The sequence below is a fragment of the Drosophila busckii genome, chromosome 3L, assembly GCF_011750605.1.
Source record: "Drosophila busckii strain San Diego stock center, stock number 13000-0081.31 chromosome 3L, ASM1175060v1, whole genome shotgun sequence".
NCBI lineage: Eukaryota > Metazoa > Arthropoda > Insecta > Diptera > Drosophilidae > Drosophila > Drosophila busckii.
The window spans coordinates 13,388,943-13,415,502 of NC_046606.1; the positions used below are offsets into that span (position 1 = coordinate 13,388,943).

Genomic DNA, 26,560 nt, shown 5'->3' on the forward strand with positions numbered 1-26,560 from the left:
TTGTCAGTGTTGTCAATCAGAGCAGCGTTGCGCAGGACACAGGCCACATGCAGGACAATGCCAAGCTGTAGCTTAAAATCAATTACAGCCTGTCCGGGCAACAGATAACTAAAAATAGAGCGGCAAGAAAAGAAATTCTAAACCTGACGGGAGCTGCCAAAGGCAACACAGCGCGTCATTATCACGGATCATTAAAATTTTGCCGTGCATTTAAATGGCGTCGAGCGGAAATGACTGGCAAGAGGCAGCATTAGCAAATGGAAAAAAGTTAAAGTGCTAGTAATAGTAGCAGCCATGGCAGTCCACAGGCATCTGATGAGTTGCGGCAGGGAATCGCCTTGACAGGCGCACGTCGACAAAATGCAAATGAGCAACAGCAGCAACAGCAACAGAAGTGGGAACGTCAGCTACAGTTTCGACACAAACGGCAGTCAGCTGAAAGAAAACTGTCGCTTAATTACGAAGAAAATTTGCGCAAGAAAAATGAAAGAAAGCTGGCAAGAAGCGCTCAGCACTTTAATTTGCAATGCAGTAAAACAAAAATCTGTAAATAATGACAGAGCAAAGTCAACTACACTAAATCAAAAACGCTTAAGTGTGCAAGACGCGGGGGACAATAAAAAGCAGCGAGAAAAACTTTGCCGCATGCCATTTAAATGAAAACGCAATTTAGCCCAGGCAACAAGCAGCGCACGTTAAAAGCTGATTTGCATACGCTGCTGCGTAGACGTGCGCGTGAAAAATGTTCTGCGGCCCGCAGCCTTTGTCTGTTGTCAAGTGTATGCGAAGCAGCGAGCGAAAAAGCGAAGACGAAAGGCAAGCATAAGACATAAGCTACAGCAGCAGCAGCATCAATATAGAAATAGAAAGAGAGAGAATGCGTGTGGGCCAAATGGCTTGACAAATATATAAACAGCTGTGCAGAGCGCCAGCGGCGAGCATCGTGTCGATGCAAAGCGTTGCTATTTGATTGAGCATGTCCTGCCCAAAAAAGAGAAAGAAAAAAAAGTAGGCAACGTTTAATATTTAAAGCGATAGCTGCTCAAGTGCACGCATTTGTCTGCCTAAAAGCCTCGACTAATGCCAAAGGCGTCCTTTGCGCAACAAAGCGTAACAGCACTTTACGAGTATGTGTGTGTGTGTGCTTGTGTGTGTCGGCTTTCTTTAAGTTGATTTACTTAGCTTATAACACGCACAAGCTGTCTGCGCTCTTTGACTTTAGCTGTAGCTCTAAATTTCTGCATGTTTATATATTTTTATATATAAAATATAAAGCGCTGTTGCTTTGGCGCACAAAAGTATGCAATTAAATTGCAGCCAGCCAGGAAAAGTGAAAAGCATTTCAATTATCGCCGCAGACGCAATTGTAACTGCAGTTGTTATTGCCACGTTAATGAGCAACAACTTTTTAAAGTCAAAACGCAGCTAAAGACAAAAGCCCCAGTCATGTCACATGCAAGTCAAAGTTGGAGTCGCAGTTGCAGTTGCAGCTGCAGTCTGCCATCTGCCATAAAACTGAATTATTGAAAAGCACACGTTTCACTTTTGTTTGTGTTGTGTGTTGCTCAAAAGAAATGAAGTCAACAGCACAGCAGCTGCCGCTGCAACAATGGCAAAACTTTTTGCATGCAACGTGCGTCATTAACAAGCAGAGAACTTTGCGCCAACGGCGTGTGTCGACACTTCAGGGCACAAAGCACAACAACAACTGCAAGCAGCCAGCCAGCCAGCCAGGCAGCAAAGGATCAAATGTTAATTGCAGTTTTTGAGCCGTTGCAAGACATAATTAGTGCTGCTCATTGTCTAATGTGTCATGGCATTTAGTAACCGAAACTGCCAAAGCATAAGTAGCCCCTGCTACGTAACAAAAATTTCAGGCGCTGCATTGCAGCAACGCAGCAACCAAGTTCAACAACACGCCCTCGAAATGTGAATGACCTCGAATGTCACGTTGCTGGGCGCACACACACATACACTTGCATTGCTCTGCCTGTGTGTGTGTGTGTGTGTCATGGCAGTTCGTCAGTGCGCAGCTGGATGGCCAAGATTATGCAGCTATGAGAAGCAAGTATGGTTGCTATTTTGTGAAACAAAAAAAAAAAAGAAACGCAAACCTCACGACTGTAAGGCAATGGCAAGTAAACAGCAGAGCAAAAGCAACTGCAGCTTGCTTGCTTACTTGCCTGCCTGTATGTCTTTTGTATGAACCTGGCATCATTGTCCAAGGCAGCGGTGGCATGCAGCGCATAATCAGCCTCATCATCATCAGCAACAACCAACAGCAACAGCAGCCACTGTCACAGTCAGAGACCAGCAGCAGCAGCAGCAGCAGCAACCCGTAGCCTTTAGCTTTGACAAAAAAAAAAATATATATATATATACAAGCTGAAAGAAACAAAGCGCCTGTGGCTCTCTTGCTGTCGTTGATCTTTTGCTGATAACTTTGGCTTTTTGAGTTGCACAAAATAAAACAAACTAAAATAATAAAGCAGTCATGGTCTGTCTTGTTAAGGAAGTGTTTGCTGGCGACACAGCACAAAAGACAAGCAAAAGCTCGAGCTACAGCTGCAAAATCGAGTTGAAAACAAACTTGTAGCAGAGCTTAATTATTTTTATTTTGAAGCACAGAGAGACACTAGCCAAAGCCCAAGCCTAAAGCCAAAGCACTCGCCCAAGCGTATGGAAACGACTGCTGGCGACAGTTGGCAACAGCAAGTGTCAAAGATATTGTGGGCTTATGTTTTTGTTTAAAATAATGCCGTTGCATTATCCAAAGATATAATATAATCTCTGGCTAAAGCCAAAGTTCTGCAGTTAGAGTTCATTGGGGTCGTATACTTAATGTGAAATCATTATAATCTAAGCCAATATAAATTTGCTTCTCCATTTTATGTTTAAGTTAAGCGTAACTTTATGCGAGTTCTTTGCTTATAGACGTATAATTGGCATTATAAGATAAACAATTTAAACATCTATTGAAGCAATGATTTCAGCTCAATTTTCTTAATATTCGATAGGAGTGCGTTCTTCTCTCAATGAAACAAAGAATTGCCATCAAAGTTATGCTTAAATACTTACATTTTGTTCCTTATACAAATTTCAATATAATACAATTTAAATTAAATAATATACTTTTGATAATTTCCTAAGATTGAGCGTAACAAAAATGTTTCTAAAATTCGTTGTACTTTTTGTTTTTAGAAATTAGAAATAATTACTTTCAAAAATACAGTTAAGCCCTAAAACAGTTTATATGATTTTATGGGCTCAACGCATTGTTTTTGACTCAAAAATTAAGAATTTAATCAGCATATATATGTGTTAATATGTATTTGTATATTTAAATATAAATTGGCAGCAATTAAGCTTGGGCAGCAATCAATGTAACTCACCTCGTATGATAAACAGGATCAGAACAGCCTTAAAAAGGCTGTGTAAATCCATTTTTTATGAGCACTAATGCTTTCCATTACATTTTTTATGTGTGGATTTTAAATGCCGAATTTCGCTGAAGGTTTTCCTTTTGCTTTGTTTGCTTTATTTGTTCATTTGCTTTATTTGTTTGTTTGTTTTTGATTTCTCGTTTTTCAGCGTTTTCCTGGTGGTGGCTTATTTAATTTCTTTTGCGGCAGCGTACGCACACATGCACAGATTTTCGCTTGTGATTGATGCTGTTAATGGTACTTTATTGTTTGCTTTAGTCGTTATTACTGCTGTCGTTGTTATTGTTTTTTTCTGTTTTGTTTATATTGCGTATATATGTAGGTATTGCGCTTGGAAATTCATTAACATTTTTAATGCCGCACAGATTTTGTTGCTGTAAAATAAATGGAGTTTAAAATGTTACATAAATTCACGCGCTATGAACTTTGAACTCGAGTCTAATGCTGTGTTATGTGCGGAATATGCAAATATTTAAAGCTGGCGCGTAAAGTTTTTCAATTTCTGTAGCCGCTTTTGATTTCACTTGACGACAGTCAGTCAGTCAACTGCGATTCTCATGTCAGCTTGGTTATTAATCATGTCAAGTCAACGCCACCCACAAACACACACGCACACTCAACCACTTGGGCACACACACACACGCATAGCGGAAAGACAAACGCGGCAAAGGAGCCCCCTATAGCGCTTGCAATATAAATTTTCCTTTTCCAGCTTGGGCTTTTGCGCCCCTTTGAGCGCATTTTTATGCGCGCCGGCAAAAATTATGCATCAGCGCAAAATTGGAGCGCCATAAGTTGAAGCTGAAGTGTAGAGTTGTCAGGCATTTTGCTTAACCCACACACATCTAGGGAGAGCGAAGGGACTTTGAGTTTTGATGATGAGTTTTGAAAATGGCTTCACATGCCATTAACCTGCACTGTGATCGACTTAAGTCCAAGAAAAAAACTCCCCAAGGTAGCGTTGCGAAAAATGAAAACAAAAAAACCGTGCGGCACATAACTATGCAAAAGGGAGAGTCCTTTGACAACAAAAACAGAAACCAAGCAGTAAAACTGTCAATAACGATAAAGTGAAGTCAGCGACTGTAAAATGGCCAGGGGGGGGGGCGGGGTGAGAAGGTCCTGACTGTATATGCTGGTATTGGGACTGGGACTGGCAATCAAACTGTAGCAAACCAAGCTGACAGCATCAGAATCAGCAGCAGCAGAAAGAACAACAACAAAATGCCGTTTAAGCAACATGAAAATTATGCCCAGTGCGAATATCAACAGCAAACTGTGCGGATAGCGTCAACTGAAATGCAAAGAGCACATGAAAAACACAAAAAGAGAGCAAAAGACAGTGAAATATCTTGACTTCATTTATGTGCTTTGCTTTTTGGTTGGTTTGTTGTGTAAAAAATCATGACTTGGCAATTATGCGGCAAATGTGCGCACTGGGCATGCCACAGCAGCAGCAGCAAACAAAAAGTAACTGATATGTGTGCTCCGACGACGACGAGAGAAAGAAAGAAAGAGATAGAGCGTAAGCAATATATGCATAAATATTACGCATACGCCGCATTGCACTGCCAACGTTTGCTAAATTGCTGGCAATTAGTTTAAAGTGCAATGCCAATGCATGAAAAAAGAAAAAATAAGCTGCAAGAAATATGAAAAAAAAGAAGAAAATATTGCAAGCCTAAGCAGCTTTTGCCAATGCAATTTGTGTCTATATGTGCTCAGCAAAGTGTGAAGCATATGAAGCGTATGATATATACCAACCAGCGTATTCTCATTTATAACTACGCTGCATGAAACTAAAAAATCTTTGAAGAGCTAATAAATAAAGCAAAGTGCGAGCAATCTAGAAAACTGTCTAGGGCTTAAAGCAAAAAGTTTTTAAATTTTTAAAGTTAATTTAAAATATGTACAGCAGCTGTAATTATATATAAAAATTAAATTTTCTACAGTATTCAACTTATTCTAGTTATTTCCAGCACTTAGCATCTTTGCTAAGTTGGCTAAAAAGTAATTTGGAATGCCCATGGAAACTGCAAACTAGTCAGAGAGTTATTTAACAAACGATTTAAGTCGAAAGCCAACTGTTTGCAGCTGTTCAAGTTAGTTCTTTGTGCTTGCGCCTGAGCTTTTGTAAGCGCTACTTATGTCTATATCAGTTTGCTTCTTCTTTTTTTGTGCCCAACTCGTTTGTCTTGGCACTACAAATGGCTTAAACACTTCAAGTCAAGTTCGATGTATTTATATTACACTTAACGTTGCGCCTGGCTTTTTGCTATTTCCAATTTTTTCTTTTTGCTGCCTGTCAGCAACAATTTGTGGACGCTTCAAATGAAATTTGTCGTACATTGTGGCTGAAGACGATAGTAAAGCCTGTCTAGCACGACCAGACAAAGTCACACACACACACACACACACACGTTGTGCAATTTATAGACTTCGTCACTTGGCTTGGACTTGCCTGGCTGCCTGACTTGGCTGCTTGGCTGCCTGGCTGGCGTATACGTGATTTATTTTAATAGATAATCATTACGCCATCGATTTCGTTGAGCAAAAGTTCTATCCTGTTGCATGTTGGCTGCTCGTACGTGCGTCAATAAATCAAAAGCAAATGGCTTTTAGTTTATTGTTTTGCGTGAGCAAATAGAAAATAAAGACGCCGCACTTAAAGTCAGAATTGTGTATGCATATTGCGCATACGCCGCGTATAACTGCAGCATGGTTCATTCACTCGACGTAGCGCGTATTTAAATTGTGCCATTATGCACTCAAAGCCGGCGGGCAAGGACCCAGGACCCTCGCTCTCTCACTAATGACTTTTTATGGCGTCGTCGCCTGGCAACGCGCACACGGGTTGCTGTGCACGAAAAAAAAAAAAAGAGGAAGGCTGGAGCGAAAAAAATAAAAAAATCAATACAATGCCTGCCTACCAGCCGCGCTGGCTGGCCAGCCTGTTAACTGGCCTGACTGTGACTGACTGCATAGGAATCTCAACGCTTAAACAAAGCCCGTAACGGACTGTCTGTTGCATTGTAACACTGGCCGACCGAGACCAGCCGGCTGGCCACAAGCAAAACAAAAAACAAAAAAATAGCAAGAAAATCAATACAAGAAATGCAACAACAAAGCCAACTGGCAAAATGATATGCATATAAAAATATATATAGATAGGTATGCATATAAGCCATGTACAAAATATGCAGCGCAGCTGAAGTGCATATAAAAAATCATTTAAAAACAGGCGAAAAGGTTCCCTAGGTAAGCTCACTAGAAGCCACTGCTGTGATTCACTGCATATATAGTATATGTATATATGTATATGCAATTGCATAGGTATGTAGTATAAAAATTGAGTTCAACGCTGCCGCCGCACAACCTACAAAATGGGTCTAAAGTCATAAACTTTTTCCACAGAACAGCTGATGCCAACGGCCCAGGTTCATATTGCTCTGCTGTGCTGTTGTTGTTGTTGTTGATGCTGCTCAGTGATTTTTCCTTGCCTTTGGCTTTTACTACGCCACACTCCGATGGGTTTTTTGTTTTTTGCACTGCACTTGTTTTATTTTATGACTAACGAGCAAAATATTGGGTTAAGTAAAAGCAGCAAGAGGGAGACTGAGAGGGAGCGAGCACAAAAGCCGCAAAAGGCTATTGCCGAATATGCATGCACTGGGGAGCATTGCTCACAAGTGCAGCAACAATGCCTGCTTGAGCACTGAACTGACATAATAGGTAAGTGCATGCCTTACACACACTTATGGGAAATTCGTTGTGCGCAGATTGAATTGCTAGACAATTTGTATAAAGAATTTATTTATAGTTGCGCCTTTCAGCAAATTCTTGCCATAAACCCGATGCCAATGCTGCCGGCGTTTGATTGGCTTTTAGCTTAGACAGCTTATGACGGCGCGCGTCGCGCATCAATCATGCCACACACACACACACACTTACACTTACACTAACACTAACAGGCGCAAGGGCTTGCGCTTAAAATGTCAAATGCCAATCAGAAAATGTTTGCTGCATAAATATAGCATTTAGTCAGCTCGTTAGCAGCGCACAAAATACAAGTATACATATATAAATATGCTTAAGCATATGGCAGCTTTAACGTTTTGCCATTTTATTTTGATAAACACTTTGGGGTCGTGTGACTGTCAAGCTGCAAGGCGAGGCGAGGCGCTTGCATTTGCTGCTTGCGCGCATATTTTGCCGACGGCGCGAAAGTGATTTCTTAATTTGTTGCAACAAACTTGGCAGTCAGCCCTTTATGCCAGATTTTTGTATGCGTATGTATGCTGCACGAACTTTCCTTCTTGCTTCCGAGTGGCAAGTTTCCTTTTCGAAAAGCTTGAGGCTGCTGTACGTGACTTTTGCGTCAAATGATGGATTAGGGTCGCTAGAAAATGCTTAAGTAACGTTGATGCCAGCAAAACAAAATATACATATACAAAAAAAAAAAGCGAAAAAGTGAAACTTGCTGCCGAGTTTTGCGCAGCTAATTAATGGCAGCTGCTATTTCCACTTCAAATTGCGTAAAAAAACAGTCGAAAACGTAATTCATATTGCGTATACGCAATGCGTGAAGTATGTGCAGCTGTTGCCATAGAGCAACAGAAAAAAGATACGTGCAGCAGTATAACTGTGAATTGTAACTAGTAACTAGCCAGTAAATGGACACATACACACACGCACACACACACATGAGGTTGTTGTATATAAGCCATGGCGTAGTAAAAGCCAGGACGAGCGAAAATTTAAATAAACCAATCCATTTATCGTACGTTGCCGGCTGCTACAATTACTACTACAACTACTACGCACATGGACAGCCATTTTGAAGTGTGCATGTGTGTGTACGTGTGCGTGTGCATGGTCACTTCCGCATGAAATACGAGCGATTTTTACTACACATCAGCAACAGCTAACAGAGGCAACTGCAGCAGCCGTCGCCAGTGAATGTGTGCGTGTGTGTCTGTTTGTATTTTTGTGTCCAGTGTGCGTGTGCGAGTGCGAGTGTGTGTGTGTGCATCAATCGATAAATTTAGTGTGTGCAGCCTCATGTGCAACAGCAACAACTACAACTACACTATATATACAGCTTTATATGCTCGCATGCCGGCAGACAGATTTATAGTTTGTCATGGCGGCAGCGTTGTCGTCCAAAATAGTTGCAGCCACGTTATGTTATGTTTTGTTGCATGTGTGTGTGTGCGTGTGTGTGTGGTCAAGCTCTCGCAGCTGCATTGCTCGTTCATAAAATCAATAGGCAATGCAATGCAACTTGCTCTCTGTCTTTCGTACTCACACTCTCTTGCCGGCCGGCTTAAGCTTTATTTATGACTGGGCTGCACTCTTGCTTCCAACTCTGCAACTCCGGTAAGACCTTTTAATTGCAGTAAATAAGTCACTTGAAAACAACGCAAGCTCTAATTGCACGACTCTGCAGCACAAAATATGTGTAATTTCAAATGCTTAAAAGCCGTGCTCACAGCTAAAAGTATACACAACAAAAATGTCAAACAATTAAGCGGCAATTACGACAAAGGTTGACGCATACACAAAACGTTGAAGCGTCTGCTCGGGCTACGTGAAAGCGTCGCTAAACGTGTCTTTCAATTTGCCAAGGCTGCAGCATGGGGAAGCACTGAAGCCAAGGCACTTAATGGGCAACACGGCTGCTGAATTACATATGTACACATGTGTGTAATGTTTGTATTGCCAGAAGTGTCACACACACAAATACACAGATGTTTTATTGATAAGCAGCATGGAGTTGAGCGCAAAGGTTTTTGAAATATAAGCTTCAGCCAGCGGCATTTGAATTGTAAAATTTCAAGTGCCTTGGCAACTGTTAAAAGCAAAGTATTCAAAAGGGTTAAACGGCTTTTAAGCTTTTCTTGGAATCAAACTCGCAACTTGCATAAATATTTAAATCTATCAAATAAATGTTGCACACAGCTTCAGTAATGCTTTTTGATTTTCAAATTCTACGAATTTTAATCTATTAGATTACAATAATTTTAAATTTCCATTCACATACAGCACATTCATTTAAATTTTACATTTAGCACATTTCACTTATCGCTTGGCCAGATCATAAACTTAGCACTTGAAAGTTACTCAAACTCATTACACTGTCGTACAGGGAAATGCTTTTTGTTTGCCCAGAGTCTTGGCTTACCGGCAACTAAACAAATTTGCATGCAATTTGGCTAAAAACACTTTGCGCCTCAGCCACGTTTAGCAAAACGAGGCAAACATGAAACTAAAAATCAGCGCGCATGCAACAAAGTTAACTGTCTGTCTGGCTGCTTAGTTGGTGTTGTTGTTGTTGTAGTTTGCTTGATTTTTGCACGTTGTTGCAATTCAATTTATTTTCAATTTGCGCGCTTAGAGTGAGATGGCAAGAAAGTGTGGCAGGCGAGACGGGCTAGCACTTTTCATTAGACACAACTTTATCAGCGAAAATTGTATTGCATACTTGACGGCGATTATTGTTGTTGTTGTCTTATTGCCGGGCGCACGTTGTTTTACACTGCAGTTTCGTGCTCGTAGTATCTACACTAAGCACATACTCGTATATATAATGTACTGTTATTTACACAGCGCGCACGTTGCTATTGCTCTCATTGTTATTGTTGTTGTTGTTGTTCTTATTGACGCTGCTGCAGTTCATGCCTTGGCTATTGCATTTTTGCCGCCTTGTCTGCTCTTTCGTACACAATTCAACTGCGACGACGCGACGCTCGTTCGCTCTATGTCAGTACATACTCTCTCTTTCGCTCTCTCTCTCACTCTCTCTGAGACACACACATTCAGATACTCACACACACACACTAACGTTTTCGGGTGGATGGTCTAACACTCGCTCGCTTTAGAGTGCAAGAGACCAGGCACAACCGCACGCGAGGAACGACAAACAGCAACTGAATTCAAATTGCGCTGGCCAGAGTCGAGATGCCGTTGCCATAGCATACAGCATGGATGCTGTAAGCACGACGGGCGCAGATGTGCTTACGATGAATTTCGCACCTCTTATTTCGCTTCGTATTTGTCGCTTTATTTATCTAAAAAGAAAAATTTATAAAACATAAAACTGTTATTGCATTATAGAAAAATTTACTACACTGCGTATACGTAAAATTTACTTGATTTAATGCATGTTGAAAAACAATGCGTTGTTTTTTGACAACACATTAGCAATTAATTTAAATATTTATGTTGCATTTTACCTTTTTTATAAAAATTTTAGTATTAGATAAACGTCAAGGCTTAAAGACGCCACCGCAAAGCCTGACCAAAGCGGGAAACAACAAGAAGCAAATAGTCACCATCGCTACATCGCACTATCATCCTCTTCTACGAAAAATTCACTGTGAAAGCCATCACTCTAGCGCAACAGAAACTGGGGATGCCTATAAGAAACCACTGGCGGCTGGGCCCCAGATGACGAAGACGAGCCAAACATTTGCAGGACATGAAAATGTGTTTTCAGCAAATCGCCACGAAATTCATTCACAATACCGACATTAACAAGTGACTCACTTCACAAGAGCCAATGGAATTTCGCCAAACGAATGCACACATCATCACAATGTTGAGCCCGAAAAAATCACCAGGGTTCGACCAAATAACGCCAAAGATTATTGAGCTCCCAGATTGTGCAGTTTGCACCCTCGCGCAACTCTTCAATGCCATCACCGCTTGGTTACTTCCGAGAGATGAAAAGTCCAATAATTAATAATGGATACCAAAAGCCAAGTGCAATCACAAATCCAATCGTCTACAGACCCGAAGCTACTATTCATGCCTTTCAGAATCTTTGAAAATGCTTGCGTGATCGGCTAATCCATTATCTAGATCCATAACAAATTCCATCACTATCAATTGCGGTTCGTGAAAACACGCACTATCGACAGTGTTGAATCGCAAACTCTGAAAATAGAAGGCGCTCTCGCAAAACCGAGATATTGCACTGCATTATTCTTAGATGTATCCCAGCATTCGACAGGTCTGGCCATAGAAGGACTAAAGCATAGATCAGAACAATCGCTTCATAAATACTACACCAAATTTTTAGAGTTCTATATGACAGGAATTGTCAGTGAGATGCATTCTGCTAATGGTCTGCACGACTATTGTGTCAGAGCTGGAGTCACAAGGCAGCGTAACTTGGCAACCATAGTGCCTTTACAAGCAGATATTCCAACAGAGTGTCGACTACAAATCCACCTTTGCTGACGATACAGCTATTCTCACCTTCGGGGTGCCCTATGCAAGCAGCAGCGCAACTGGCTTTCATATGGTCGAAGTGGAGAAATGGCTCTCTGACTGGCGAATAAGAGTAAACGAACAAAAAAAAAAAATGTTACGTTTACCCTAAACAGGCCAAAATTGTCCACCGCTCACACTAACCAATTCCGCACTCCCGCAAGCAAACGAAGTGACGTATCTGGAGTACACCTCGACAGAAGATTCACATGGCGTGGCACATCAAAGCCAAGAGAACGCAACTAAACTAAAACCAAGTAGCTCCACTGGCTATCACGCTCGTCCTCTCTCAGCCTTGCAATATTAACGGTGCCTGCTTTAACATTCCGTACTAAAAATACCCATTGGACTATGGGCTCCAACTATGGGGGAACCTAGCATTGAGCAACATTATATTGTCCCAGAGAGTCCAGTCAAAATCCTTAGAACTATGCAACCGGAGCACCGTGGTACGTTCGAAAAGAAAACATACGAAAGATCTAAACATTCAACCAGTCAGAGATGTAATAGCTGAACACAGGGAAAAATACTTTTGCAAGCTTTCTACGCATCAATCCTTCGCGCGAGGGCTAAAAGGTGTGCAGCCGCTCCCGTCTGCGGCGTAACGACCTACCAACCAGCGAATAGAATCTAGGAACGTGCATCCTAAAACAGTTTAGAGAAACTGTTAGATTGTTTCGTTATAAGATTTGTACGTTACTTAATTGTCTGTCTCAATTTAAGAGAAGATTCAATAAAAACAGCAAAGTTTAAAATAAAAAAAAAAAAAAAAGTAATAAACGAAACTGTTATATTAGTAATCCACATATGTATTAATACAGTTTTTATATAAATAATAATGACAATAATAATGACAATATTTGAAATAAATACATTAAAAAGTAACTCCTTTTTTTTTAATTAATTAATAACAATAGTTCACGTATTTTAATTATTGCCCACGTTCGTATATTTTTGCAACGTATATTTTGCAAACAAGCAATTGAGGGGAAACTGCGCACTGTAAATGTTAAAGTCTGGGCGCTGTAAACTTTAACAGCATGTTGAAGTTGAAGTGCAACATTGCCATTCGCAGGAAACATTCAAATTCGCTCTCTGGCAACGCTAAGTTGAATCATAAAATTAAACGTTAATGCCTAATAATTTATTCAATGCATAGCAGGTGGCCTTTTGACTCACTTGATGATGAAATTATGTTGAATAATTTAAAAATGAACTTGACAAGCCAAGCAAATTATAAAATTGTAACAGCAAAAATCAATGAATACAGTAAGAATTAACTGTGAACTACTTTTTCCGCTTGTCTATCATATATTTTTAAACTAATAATATGCTAAATATGCCTGAGAGAATAAAAAGTAGCACATTGCACATGTTTTTGCACAAAACACATTTTTTTAAGTACTGTCAACTTGCTTGCAGAAAAAAGCTGGCAGTGCTTACATTTAGGTTAGGATTCATATTAAATTCTGCTGCGCACGCTTAGTACGTCATGCAGTAAATGCCAGATTGTGTGGATTTACAAAACTGCGAAATGGATTTGTTAAATTTTCGAAATACGTTTGAATGGATGGCATTGAACTACCATGCGGACGAGAATGGAGCGCAAAGAGTTCACCATCGCTTTGTGCACGATGCCAAGCTAGTGATCGAAGCTTTACAAATTGCAGCTAGCCAAGATGGAATCGCCCTTTAAGAACTGCCTATGCGCTCTGCGCAAGACAGGTAAGTGCTAGCGGTGAGACTGTTGGCAGGCAAATAGTTAAGCCAACTCTAAATTTCAGCTTCCTTGGTGAACGGCATAGAGATGGACATGCCGCTGAGCTTTGAGGTGTTTTTGCCCATACGCTTGCCCATTGCGCTGAAGCGCAGCTTCAACAAAAAGCAGCGCACCGTGCAAATGAGCAAATGCGATTATAGGCATCCGTTTTTCTTTGGCAATTCGCTGAGTGCCAAGTACATGAACATCAGGCCTGAAAAACGATCTGAGGAAAGCGGTGGCGCAGCTGGCACCCCTGGCTGGCTACTGGGGCACAATCTACGACATTGAGTATGAGCCACTGAAGTACAATCGCGTGCCCTTTGCTCATCAGCTGTACGCGAAGGATCGCTATGATGGGGAACGCAGCATACGCTTTGATTTCATACTTGCAGTGGAGTTTAATGGCGCCGAGGCGCCACTGCCGGCTTACTACAATGCGCCCCAGAGCTACAAGTGGTGGGCCTATGGACTGGTGGCGGTGGACAACAGCTACAATCCCGTCCACTGGGGCGTCCTACTGCCATGCTGGCAAAATGCCACCATTGCAGTGCTGCTGCGTTGCCACAACATGTTGCTGCTGCTGCATCGGCTGCTGTATGCGCAGCGTTGTCACTGCCTAAAATGTCCGATGCTGCTCAAGTTGAGTTTCTTTATGACTGCGCTGGATAAAGGCGAGCAGTTCAAAAGCATGAGTGTGGCGGAGCTGATAATTAATGTAAGGTATGCCTGCCCATAAGTTGCAGTTTGTATGCTCACAATTCTCGCTACTCCACAGTCTTTGGGTCATCAGGTCTTTCGCAACTTCTGTGAGCTGCTAGTGCTGTCCACTGTGGGCGATTATAAAAAGAACGCAATCAGAAGCAGGGCGCTGCGGCAACAGCAAGTGCGCGGAAAAGGAATCTTCGCCATGCTTGCGAAGGGGCAGCAGCTGAATGTCATTAGTAGTCAGTTTATAATGGAGTACTTTCAATTGGCCAAGCATCCAGTGATGATCGAAGTAATGAAAGGGATAGCAGAAGAGACAACTTCAATGCAGCATATACCGCCGCTAGTGGAGGCAACTAGCCGTCGCAAGCGCCGACGTAGTATTTAAATGCGTAACCCTAAACTCTAAAGTTAAATTGTGCATAAGACGGTGGTGCTTATGCTTAATGCACTAGGGTTGCATTGCCAGCAGAAATTTGAGTAAATTGTAAATTGGTCAGTCATTTGTAAGAGACAACAGCAACAAGCCAAGCGACTTAGTGTCAAATCTCAGTAATTGCGCAACTTTTATGCCCAAAAATAAGTGGAACTGTCTGCACACACACACACACACACATACACAAAAGTACACTTATGGACACACACACATACACACGCTTACACAGAGGGAGAGACAAAAGTTAATAAAAGCCAACTAAAAACTAAAGCTCTGTTGGGCTACGTGTCCTTGTTTTCCCTGCCCAGCGCTAAGCTATCTATGTATGTGTGTGTGTGTATTTGTATGGAAAAAGTTAAATTGCAAATAGCTTGGGTTGGACCCGAGCTTGGTTTGAGACTAGAGGCGACATGAAATTTTAGAAAAATTTGCTGTTATTGTTGGCAAAACAAAAACGGCTAAAGCAGCGCCAAACGCAGCAGTGTGTGTCTATGTGCATATAGTAGGTAAGAAGAAGAAGAAGTAATAGCAGGAGCGGAGAGGCGTGGGCGCATTAAATACAACAGCCAAAGAGACAGACACAAAAAGGTTTAGAGTTGCCAGGTTTATTTGTTTGTGTGTGTGTGTGTGTGTTTGGGAGTTGGAGTCGAGTCACGGTTTAAAAAGTTTTCGCTGCTAGCTTTTGACGTTTCATTGTTGTCAACTTTTAACTAGTTTTTTTTTATTTATGTTATTATTTTTAAATGCAAATTGCGCACAACACCGCAAAGTTTAAATAATTTTTGGTTTTTTATTGTTATCAAGCTTATACAATTGTTTATTAACTGATTTTTCTTCTATTTGCATTGTTGTAAATTCAATTAAAGCCGTGTTATATACACGTAACTGAGTTTACGCAATCAAATGTATTTAATTGCATTTCTGCATAAATATAGCAAAACTTGATAACGTTGCAAACGTGTTAATTTGCAGAGCATGCTGTTGCCAATTTAATTGGCAATCGGGAAATTATTATTGCATTTTACAGTGCTCGTTATTTTAATTGCATTTCCAGCGCACTCAGACACACGCATGCAGAGATTAAGTCAAGGCCTCAAAGTTTATATAATAGTCTTGCTTGTGCATTGGCATAAACACATAAGTTGGGAAACGCATTGGCAGGCGAGGCATTTAAGCAAATTTATTTGCTCGCAAACATTGAAAATGCTCACAGAAAAGTAAATAATCGACAGCAAAAGTCACAAATGGCTACAGTACAGACTCTGATTGAAATCAATGAGCTAAACTCTCTGGCCAGCTTTAAATTGAAAAATAAAGCACACTCAAAAAGATTAAAAGAGCGCCAGTTGCAACTGGCAAAACATGAAATATTTATTAGAATTTATTAGTGCATGCAAGCAATTCAATGCAAGTTTGTGCTAAATTAAAGTGAATTTGAAAGCTGAAAAAATACATTTTTCATGAATTTAAACAAATTTAGCTGGGATTTAATATAGCAAGCAAATCTTAATCAAAAAATAATTGCGAGCGATGAAATTGCTTTTGAATTATGAGCTTGAGGGAAATTGACAACCCACAGCTATTTCAAGTTGCTGAGTGAAACGAGAGACCAAAGCTACCAAACAAACATTCTCGCAATTTACGCAGCAAACAGCGCTCTGCTGTCACAGGACCTAGGTCCTTGTAAAAACACAAGCAGCGAGCAGCAACACAACAACAAAACAGACAATTAATTTGTTTTGCAACGCAAACTGGGGGACAACGCACAACTGGCGCAAAAGGCAAACAATTTCGTGCTTGTTGGCAAAGAAAATTTACGTGGCAAAGACAAGTTGCTGCAAAACGAACACAACACAAAAAAAAAAAAATAGGAAAACAGGCGACTCTGCGGTCGAGTGTGGCAAATGGTCAAACATTTTATGCTTTTTGTTTAATTAAAATAGCAACAGGGACATTGGTGCCCTTAAAGCGAACTTTTAAGCAAACTCAGCGCTTTTCAATTAAGCTTGCGCAGTGGTTTTAATAAAAACTAGCCCAAGCCACGCATATTCAACAGCAAAAAGCCGGATGTTTGCCATTTCCGGTATGCAGTTTAGTTTTATTTGCGTTGCGCTTACAGCGTCTAACTTCAGGGGCTCAACTATGCGTTGAGCATAACTGCAGCCAGGCAGACTGCTCGTATTTGAGTTTGTATTAAAACGCCATCGAGAACGTGTTAGGATATATTTTTATATGTGTCTGCAGCACGTGCGTGTCGTTTGCCGAATGCCACTTCATAATTCAATAAAACAATAAAATGCTAAATCCTTACAAATTACAACAATCACATCAACCCGACGTACAAGTTGCATATACACATTATAACTGAGCGTGTGTGTGTGCATGTGTCTTGTGGTCTTGGGGCGTGTCCAACATATTTTCATAAATTGCTTACAATTTGCTATGCACGGCATAAACACAAAAGCCCAGCACGAGCGTAAGCGCGCGCGACGAGACATGACAGCAAAAATGGCCAAAATTATGGCGTAAAGGATAATCGCCATAAAGTAGATATGCGCGCAGGCAGACAGGCAGCAAAGCTTTGACTAAGGACAGCGCCTGCTACGTGCTAACGTAACTTACATGCCCGGAAAGGCAAAGGCAGCGCTCCAAGCACCTGACACAATAGCTCAACTGACAACGCTTTGGCGCCCCGTCTTTATGTTTGTGCTCTATGCAAGCTACAGTTATTTATTCCATGTGTACAAATGAGTGTGTAAAATATTGTTATACTATCTCTGTGATTAAATCAACTGGACTAGATCGTACTATGCTCACCAGCATTTACTATGCCCAGTAAGCATTTACGACAAGTAGTTGAGAGCTTAAACTAATTACTCAAGTAATACTCTCTGCTCGGGAGGTCTACAATTTATATATGGCATTCACATTGGGCCCGGCCTGCAGCATGGCATCCTTATGCACCTGATACTGCAGCTCCACATCGCTCAGCATCAGCAGCTGCTTCATCTTTTGGCCTATTGTCAGTATGGCCTCCTCATTGTTGGCATCCTTGGTCCACAGCGCTGTCAAACAGATGCTGTAGTATTTATTTATGCAAAGCCTATTGTTACTTACATATCTTGCTGGCCTTGTTGCGCACATTGATGACCACGCCACAGATCTGATCGGAGTACTCAAAGCACTCGCCAATTGTGCACAAGAGCTGCAAGCAGATTGTTAAAGCCTTGACTGCTTCTTATAAATAGATAGTTATTACCAAATCATGCCACAGCTTGTCTACAAACTCTTTGTGTTCCTTGTCCAGAAACATGACCCAGCGGCCGCCCTCTTTATTGATGTCATCTTCCCACATAGGACTACAAAAGCAAAACATTTTATATAATTAAAGTCCCATGTACAATTACTTACCGTATGCCCTGCTTGAAAACCATATAGTCGTTGAACACCTTGAGATTCGATGGCGGCTTTATGAAGTAGTACACGCTGAAGAAATCCTCAACCGTATTGAAGCTGGTCACATCGCTGAGCATTTCGCTCCAGGCCTTGTTGCGATCGTTCTCCCAGTGCCAGAGCGTCCACGTATGCTCAAGCGGATGCTTGAAGTTTAGATCATAGTCAATGGAGCTCAGCACACGATTCAACGATGGCTGCAACTCCACGGCAGCAGTGGCGGCCATTTGCTGCTCCGCCATGTTGCCATTGACGCCATAGATTGCCTCAGCTTGGCCCTGAGCAGCAACTGAAGATCCATCGTAACTATCGTAGCCCATTGTAGTTTTAAATTTATCTCAATATATTTTTGCCTATTTTATGGTTTATATTTGTTTTTTTTTTACTTAATATTCACACGTTTATGTTTGACGAAAAACGTAGGAGTATTATAGGTTTCTTGTGTTGCTCGTTGCTTGTTTAAGCGAATTATGTGAAATTTCAACAATTGCAAGTCACTTGACATTCGAGGTTAAATATTCTGGCCTACTTAAAATATATGTGCTTCAGTGCTGCCAATCTATTAAGTAAGCTCATGCAGCGTTGCCACCTAGTTTTGCGTGTTCGCGTATGCAGTTAGTGGAGACTGCACCCTAGTGACAAATTTAAAGCCAATTTGCACCAGCAAACGAAAAATAAAGCCAGGCACGAGGGTCTATCAATTGAAATGTCACGCTAATAAAATAAAATGCCAGCTAGCATACGATAAATGCACGAAAATAATAAAATGTGACTCAAATGAGCAAACGCGACAGCCAAAGCCACAAGCAACCAACTTGGCAGTCTTCCCGACACAGACAGACGCAGACACTAACTGTGTGTGTGTGTGTGCAACAGTTTGGTTGCAGTCAATAATCGAAATCGACTCGAGTCTTGTGGCAATAAAAATTTGTCTTCACCGCTTAAGTTTTGCGCCTTGTTGCACAGACAGCGAGCCAAACTGATAATAAAATATGTGACTTCTTGCCACGCTAGCTGCTATGCTGCCGCTGATGTTGCCTGCCTGGTAAGTAGCTTTGGGGCACGCTCTTCGTCGTTACAGCGTTCGCCTAATGTGCACCATTTGTTGCTGCTGCCACCAACGTAGCCGTGGTGTGTGGCTTTGCGACTGCTTGCTTTTGGCTTTCGTGTGAGTTATGCATGTTGGCCAAGTTTTGTACAAAAGTGTTGGCAATGCTTCTTACTGCTGCTGCTAAAGCTGCTTGCCGGCGGTTACAATTTACTTAAAAATTCTATTTATTTTAAGTCTCAAGCAGCGTTTCCTGGCGAATCGCATGCATTTTAAGGCAGCTAAGGGTGCGAATATTTGCAGTTGATTAAGCTTAAGACGTACAACTGTAAATAGTATAAAGAAACTAGTCACGCAGCGTTTACAATTTAATATTTCGGTTTAGCAAATCGACTTTTCACAGCTGTCTGCGCGTCGTATACGCAATATTTTACGACGCTTTGCACTTTCATCATGGTCACTAAATCTTGACGAATATTCTAATGCTGCTGAGCACATTAAGGTAAGCGGCTTGCAATAAAAACGCCCACGACCGAACAACAAGAGAGCAACAGCCTTAGATGCGCTTAGTGCCAAGAAATGAAAATGATTTGAGGCATTAGGTCCTGCTGCTGCTGCTGTTGATTTTTTATTTATTTTTTTGGCTGCAAAATTGCAAAAGATTTCAACGCTGAAAGCACGCGATGATGTACGATGACGTCTTCTCGTGTATTTTAGCAGCTGAATTGCAGCTAAAGAATGGCGGAGAGCTGCCACATAAAACAATAAAAGCGCAAGGTGCTGGGCGAGACTGCGAGTGAGAGAAAATAAATGAGCGGCCAAGGCAACTCACCTGGCTGTAGATGCTGCCGACAAAGCCATGACACATCCTGCAGCTACCACTACTGGCTCTATGTATGTCTGCTACTCATTTTCTTGCTTTGTGCTGAGTACGCGCCTTGAGGGGCAAACTGACAAAGACAAAAGCAACAGCTTCCTGCCGACTGTCAGCACCTTAGCGGCGGCGGCGGTGTCGGTGCTGAGCAAAAATATTGTGCTAAATGCTTTTGTGCTTGAAGCCATGGCAAGGATAAGCAGTCGACGCAAAAACCAAAACCAAAGGCCAGGTGAAAGTCATTTCACGCTGCTGTAGCGCAAAAGATTAAAATAATAGCAGCGCGTAAATTAAACAGCCAAGACCCATGGCTCAAGCCACAAGCTCCACTAGAGCCAAAAGCACCAATCGTAACCACTCACCGCACATTTCACATCCTTTTGTGCGTTTGCTGCGGTCTCGCTGTTTTTCAGCTCGTCTATCAGTCCGTATGTCTGTCTGTCTGTCTGTTTGTCTGTGAGTGTGTGTGGCAGGCACTAAGACGGTAAGACGCTTAGTTGCCATGTACCTTCTGATGTTTCAAGCCAGGAGCAGCAGCAACAGCAGCAGCAGAAGCAGCAGCAGTAGTTGCCAACATCTTGCTGTCATCACTTCATTTTGAGCCAACATGCAGTGAGCTGCTTCAGTTAATGCGACTGCCAGCAGAGCAGGAGCAGCAAAAATCCGCTCGACACCACACCACACGCATACATATACACACACACACACACACTTATGGACGCCCGCACAATTACAAGACGAGCCAATGCAGCTGCATTGCTTTATGGGTATTAATATTGGCAGGCGACAAAAATGTCGTTGAGCAACTGTGTAAAGCTTACAATAATTAGATGTGCTAAGTTGCACATTTCGCTTTAGTCGCCTGCACCATATTAAGTATACGCCTTGGATTACACGAGAGCCTGCAGTCTTGCACTCTTCCCCCCACCGAGAACCTTTTAGTGTTTGCGATTTGTCTCTTTCTGACTTTGTGCGTTGCTCTGTTTCCTGCTACGCTCCGTGTGCGCTTAATGCTTTATGTTTGCTTGCTTTTGTTGCTACTGCGGCAAGACAGGTAGCAACATATTTTGCTTTTGTTCGATGAAACGTAAAAATGGCAACAAGCACAACGAAAACTCATTTTTAGACAATGCCACATAATTCCAGCGGATGCGGCTGGCAGGGCGCGTGCTTGCCACAAAAGCAACCATGTTTTCTTTTGCTTGTTGCTGCTGTTCATGTTGTTGTTGTTTCTGTTTGTGGGGTAAATCTCCTCTACTTATGCTTACATTTCAATGCATCTTTTTACTTTGCTGGCTGGCTCAAAGTAACCGCAAGAAAAGTTCCTTACGCACTGTCTGTTTTCATAATGAAAAGTACGGCGTCGGCCCCCAAGCAATGAGCAGCAACATCCAAGCTTTAATAGCAGAAATTTACGTATTCAAAGGGAATTTTCTATGGCAACCCTTTCTTTCGAACACACACATAAATAGACATATGTATGGCCTGTTGCTGCTGCCAGTTTGCGAGTTAGGAGTTGCTGTTGTTGTTGCTGCTGCTGCTGCTGGTCATTTACGCCCATTTAGCCACATTTAACAAAGTCAACAATAAAGTCGAAAACTTTTTCGGCCTGCTGCTGAGTTGCGAGTCGAGTTGAGTTTAGTTGAGTGGAGCTTGTTGCTAAAGTTCTTCGACTGGCCAACAAGGGCCAAACGATAATTGGCCAAAAGTTTTGTGCCCCACTTAAAGCCCATACTCGTGCAACGCTTATCAGCTTATCAACAAGTCTCGTAGTCTCGTCTGCCAGCAAGTACGGTAATTACACGCTAATTGCAATGTGTTTTCGAATTTAAAATTCTCATTTCAACTTTCAAGCTTGCACTTTGCTTATTAATATAACTAAATTGGTTTACTTGAGCACGCGCCGCCGCAATTCATGATGGAAATTTAAATTTAGCCGCTATTGACAAATTTGGGTTTCAGGCATCATTAGCAATGGCAGCAGCCGCAGCTGCCACAGCAGGTGTCACTTTTAATTTACCAGCCAATGTTGTCTACATCAGCCTGCTGTGGGCTGTGGCTTTTGCCAAATGCCTCAAATTTAGTTGGTTTGTGGTTACTTTGCGCTGCAATAATAGATAGCAGACTATACTATATACCAAAGTATGTATAGTATGTCGAGTGTGTGTGTGTGTGGCTGGCAACAAGCTTGGCACTTTCATTGATATGCAACTCAGCGGTTTCTTCGACATGTAGCAATAATGCCAGCTAGTTGATATGCCTTTAAGAGACGCTAATGGAGCCACTGAAATATTTAAGCCAACAAATGTTGCGCATGCCAAATGAGGCCAATAGACATAAAGCAATGCAAATTGTTTTATAGATTCATTGAAAACTTAAACTTTTATTTTTTAACAAGATCACAAGCAGTTGGGTTTGTAGGCATGGACAAGTGAATGCTAGACCAGGTACACACGACGGCACATGGCGCATCAATTGCTCGCATTGGGAATGCTGAGTGGACTTACTTCTTCAGCAGCAGAGGAGCGGCGGCATAAGGGCGAGCGACATAGGGAGCATCGAATGGTGCGTTGTAGGCGAAAGGAGCAGCGGCAGCATAGCGTGCGAAGGGCGCGGTGTAGGCAGCGGCAAGGGGAGAAGTGTAGGCGGCGGCAACTGGAGCGGTGTAGGCGGCAGCAACGGGAGCGGTGTAGGCGGCGGCAACTGGAGCGGTGTAGGCGGCGGCAACTGGTGCGGTGTAGGCAGCTGGGAAGGCAGCGCTATGGGCAACGTGGTGAGCAGTGTAGCTGGAGGCATAGGGCGCCACATAAGCAGCGCTGCCAACAACAGCGGGTGCGGTGTAAGCCAAAGGAGCCACAATGCCAGGCTTGGCGCTAGCCACAGCCACAACAGCGAAGAAGCAGACGGCGAACTATAGAAATTTCAAATTGTTAGCGTCCGTCCAAGTAGATTATCCATATGCAGACTACTTACGAATTTGAACATGTTGATTAAGTTGGTTGGGTTTGCTTGGTTGTCAGCTAGTGAATGACCAATTGATTTGTGATGCCAATGTGGAGACGTCTTGACGCTTTTATAGCAACGCCTGAGCACTTGCGCTTTTAGCGTTTATTTTCGGCGATGGCTTCATTAGCTATGCGTGGCACGCACGCACATTGGTTGGACAAAGACCACTCAAGACGGTTGTTGTTGCGCATGCGCAATTCTTGAGCTTTGTCTTTGAGACTTGATGCGTGCCTTGGCGTCCGTTACTTTTGCGTGGCGTCCCTGACCTTGAACTGCAGTTGGTAAATGTTTAAATCAAAACGAACGGTAGCTGGTGTGATTAACGATAACACACACTGCATGCATATTAAACCGAGCTAAAGTTAAATTTATGGTTCAGTTCAGCTGAGAAAATATTTGTTATCAAAAACTAATTAGAAGCCAGCAAGAGATTTTTAATTGCAGGTGAAACGTAAGGGGTGCACACCCCGCTGCTAAGCAGCTTAAGCTTATTGCGCTAGCAAATTAATTAACAAATGTCATAAATTGCGATATTACAAAAGCATTGCCATTAAAAGTGAGAGAGTGGCTGGAAAGTACACACAGCACTTAAATCTCACTAATTAGAAGTATCGAGTGTCGGGAATGTGCATTTACCCTGCCTAACACACACACAACACACAAACACACACACACACTCTCTCTCTCTCTCTCGCACTGTATGCACATACTTCAAAAAGTGTTGAAGCGTGAATTTTGCTTAAAAATGCCAATTACGCGATTTTATAAGGCAATGCATGACTGGGGGCTGGGAGCTGGGAGCTGGGGGATGCTGGCTTAGATGTGGGACTGATGCTGCTGTGGGAGAAAGAGTTTTGCCTGGTTTGGATATTTGCAGCATGCTGCGCAACAAAGTTATGTGAAAATTTCACTTGCTCTTGTTGCTTTTATTGCTGCTGCTGTTGTCGCTCGCCCGCCGCTAGACTCAAGTGTTTGCCATGTGACTGTGCATATTGGGGCGTGGCAGTTGTCTACTAAATGCACAGTCATGCAGGCGTTGCAATAGAAAATGTCCCCGCACATATTTATTTTGTCACTTGACTGCAACATTTGTAGGCGTGGCTGTGGTAGCTGCCTCTGGTGGCGCTTTCATTGTCAAGTTTGCTAAATATGTTGCAAACATATTTGGTTAATCCGCCTAAAAGCTTTGATGCCAGCCAAACCGCATTTCAAGTGCGTCGCGCAAATTCTCAAGTGACCTGCATTCCACCCACTCCACCCCCTTGCAGCTGCAGCTAAGTGGCAGCGAGTAATTAAAAAAGAAATGCGCACAAAAAGGCGCGTCACACAAAGCAGTGCATAAGCAGACGAATGTACACAACCCAATCCCTCCAAACCCAATCCCTAAAATACATACGGGAACCCCAAGCCAAGAACAAGTTGCGTAAAATATGCGCCACTTTTGCTGTTGAATGAACGTTCGCAGTCGTCGGTCGTCAGTCTCTTCCAGCTGAGTTTATTGCCATAATAAAGGCGCTTCGAGTGTGGGCGTGGCAGCAGCTGTGCGAGCGCGTTAATGCGTCGTTCAAGTGCCGTAAAACGTGAGTGACACACACACACACACGCACAGACTGAGTGTCCTGACCCTCTCTCTGGAAAGCTAACTCTGTCAACGCCAAGGTCTATTAAAAATTTTGCTTTTTGAATTTCTCTAGAAATGCGTGGTGAAACGTTCAACTAAGCACAGCGCCTTTAAGTGGTTCCAACAAATTATTCATGATAAAGTGTCGCCGAAAACAAAAGGCGCTACCTCTTCCAGGTTCTCTATGCAAAGCGTGAGGGGGTTGACAGATTGCCAAACCGAGTTGACAGGGTGGAGTGAAAAGCTGTGGCATGATGTCTTAAATTAATTATGAATGTATTGTTTGCATTTTAGCAATTAATTAGAGATGAAAAAATTAATAAAATAATAACATACAATTCAAATATTAATTTAAAATAAAGCACAATGGAATACTAATAATGGAAATTCATAAATTGTGCAAGCTGCTTTCAAATTTAACAATCAAATTTGATTTATTTACTAACAACTGGCTATGAATGTCCTGCACTTTAATTGAAAACAATATATTGACAATTTTATTAACTTTTAGGTCAAAGCTTTTGAAAAATTTATGTTAATTTCAGAGCAAGTGAGCAGTGATCGACCAAATTTGAATTTAAGCGAGTCTAAACTCCTTTGAAAGTTTTCAAGTTGAAAATTTAACATCAGCAAGCCCATTGTAAGCATGAATTGCTTTCATTTAGCACTCTTAGGGCTGCGCGTATTTCAAACTTTTGTATTTTATAATTGGTTTATGGCTTTTGTGAGTGTGCTGGTGTGTGGGTTGGAGTGGGGGTGGGGTGTGAGGCCAAAGCAAGAGGAAGCCGCATTTCAATTGGTTTTTTGCGCAAAGACCTAATCAAATTACCCAGTGCCAGTAGCAACAGCCCAAACACGTGCCAAGTGCGAATTACATGCGAGAGCGTGCACAACAATAAAATCAAAAGCGTTTGCCCCATTAAGCGCAACTGCCAAGTTGTCAACTAAAGTCAAACTCAAGACCCGAAAAAGCTATGCCCAGTGCATATGTAAGCGCGACCTTAACTTGTGGGTGGCCCTGGTGTGATGCGTCATGTCTTGGAGCCATTTTTAGTGTTTTTAGTTAACTATAAAAGCACAACAGTTGGTCGAATTGAACATCAAACAACGCTCACAGCTTCAAGTGCAAACAAGCTTCAAAAAAACAAACCAACAATCAACATGAAATTCGTAAGTCATTTAGCTGACAGGATTTGCAACATACAATTGCTAATACAATTTTGAATTCACAGTTCGCCGTCTGCTTCTTCGCTGTTGTGGCTGTGGCTAGCGCCAAGCCTGGCATTGTGGCTCCTTTGGCATACACCGCTCCCGCTGTTGTGGGCAGCGCTGCTTATGTTGCGCCCTATGCCTCCAGCTACACCGCCCACAACGTTGCCCATAGCGCTGCCTTCCCAGCTGCCTACACCGCCGCCGCCTACACCGCTCCAGTTGCCGCTGCCTACACCGCTCCCGTTGCTGCCGCCTACACCGCTCCAGTTGCCGCCGCTTACACCGCTCCCGTTGCTGCCGCCTACACTTCTCCCCTTGCCGCTGCCTACACCGCACCTGTTGCCGCCGCCTACACCGCACCCATTGCCCGCTATGCCGCCGCTGCTCCTTTCGCCTACAGCGCACCCGTTGCTGCCGCCTACACCGCTCCAGCCGTCGCCGCTCCCCTGCTGCTGAAGAAGTAAAGCACATATATGTTGTGACCATTTCGCTTGCGCTCTGTAAATAAAGATTTGCATAAAACCACAAAACTAACTGCGCTGAAATTAGTTGCCCAAATAGACTTGCCACTGGCAAAGGCTTTAACTTAATGCTTCGCTGGCTACGCTAGACTCCACTGCAACAATTTGTAACGGCGGGCAGTTTCGAGTGCTCCCCTGAACTCAAATTCTCGCGCTCTGTCGTGCTTATCGCAGCAGCAGCATCTGCAGGCAGCAAGTTTTTCGT

The 26,560-nt window shown here is 42.4% G+C and overlaps 5 protein-coding genes across 5 annotated transcripts in view; 2 read left to right on the forward strand and 3 right to left on the reverse strand.

Annotated features, from left to right (window-relative positions):
• LOC108598276 (Down syndrome cell adhesion molecule-like protein Dscam2) overlaps positions 1-10,361 on the reverse strand; it is a 35,003-nt gene extending 24,642 nt beyond the window's left edge. The window contains 2 exon segments of the mRNA XM_033293691.1: positions 3,393-3,817; positions 10,274-10,361. Of these exon segments, the coding sequence (XP_033149582.1) occupies positions 3,393-3,444 (52 nt within the window). The 5' untranslated portion in view covers positions 3,445-3,817; positions 10,274-10,361.
• A 2,769-nt stretch (positions 10,362-13,130) lies between these two features.
• LOC108599061 lies at positions 13,131-14,821 on the forward strand. The gene is given in 4 exon segments (XM_017985841.2): positions 13,131-13,442; positions 13,502-13,689; positions 13,691-14,194; positions 14,255-14,821. Coding segments are annotated over 4 exon segments (1,056 nt in total). The 5' UTR covers positions 13,131-13,396; the 3' UTR covers positions 14,573-14,821.
• Positions 14,822-17,317: 2,496 nt separating this feature from the next.
• Positions 17,318-18,537, reverse strand: LOC108599007 (eukaryotic translation initiation factor 4E1). Its single transcript, XM_017985783.2, has 4 exons — positions 18,032-18,537; positions 17,880-17,979; positions 17,738-17,825; positions 17,318-17,685 (listed from the first exon to the last, which is right to left on the reverse strand). Exons 1-4 carry the CDS (start codon positions 18,391-18,393, stop codon positions 17,525-17,527), a joined length of 711 nt encoding a protein of 236 aa, XP_017841272.1. The 5' UTR covers positions 18,394-18,537; the 3' UTR covers positions 17,318-17,524.
• A 3,872-nt stretch (positions 18,538-22,409) lies between these two features.
• Positions 22,410-23,034, reverse strand: LOC108599352 (vitelline membrane protein Vm26Ab-like). Its single transcript, XM_017986156.2, has 2 exons — positions 22,969-23,034; positions 22,410-22,906 (listed from the first exon to the last, which is right to left on the reverse strand). The coding sequence occupies exons 1-2, from the start codon at positions 22,978-22,980 to the stop codon at positions 22,499-22,501; spliced, it is 420 nt and encodes a 139-aa protein (XP_017841645.2). The 5' UTR covers positions 22,981-23,034; the 3' UTR covers positions 22,410-22,498.
• Positions 23,035-25,773: 2,739 nt separating this feature from the next.
• On the forward strand, positions 25,774-26,325 carry LOC108599402 (cuticle protein 18.6). Its single transcript, XM_017986212.2, has 2 exons — positions 25,774-25,792; positions 25,855-26,325. The coding sequence occupies exons 1-2, from the start codon at positions 25,784-25,786 to the stop codon at positions 26,296-26,298; spliced, it is 453 nt and encodes a 150-aa protein (XP_017841701.2). The 5' UTR covers positions 25,774-25,783; the 3' UTR covers positions 26,299-26,325.
• The last annotated feature ends 235 nt before the right edge of the window (positions 26,326-26,560 follow it).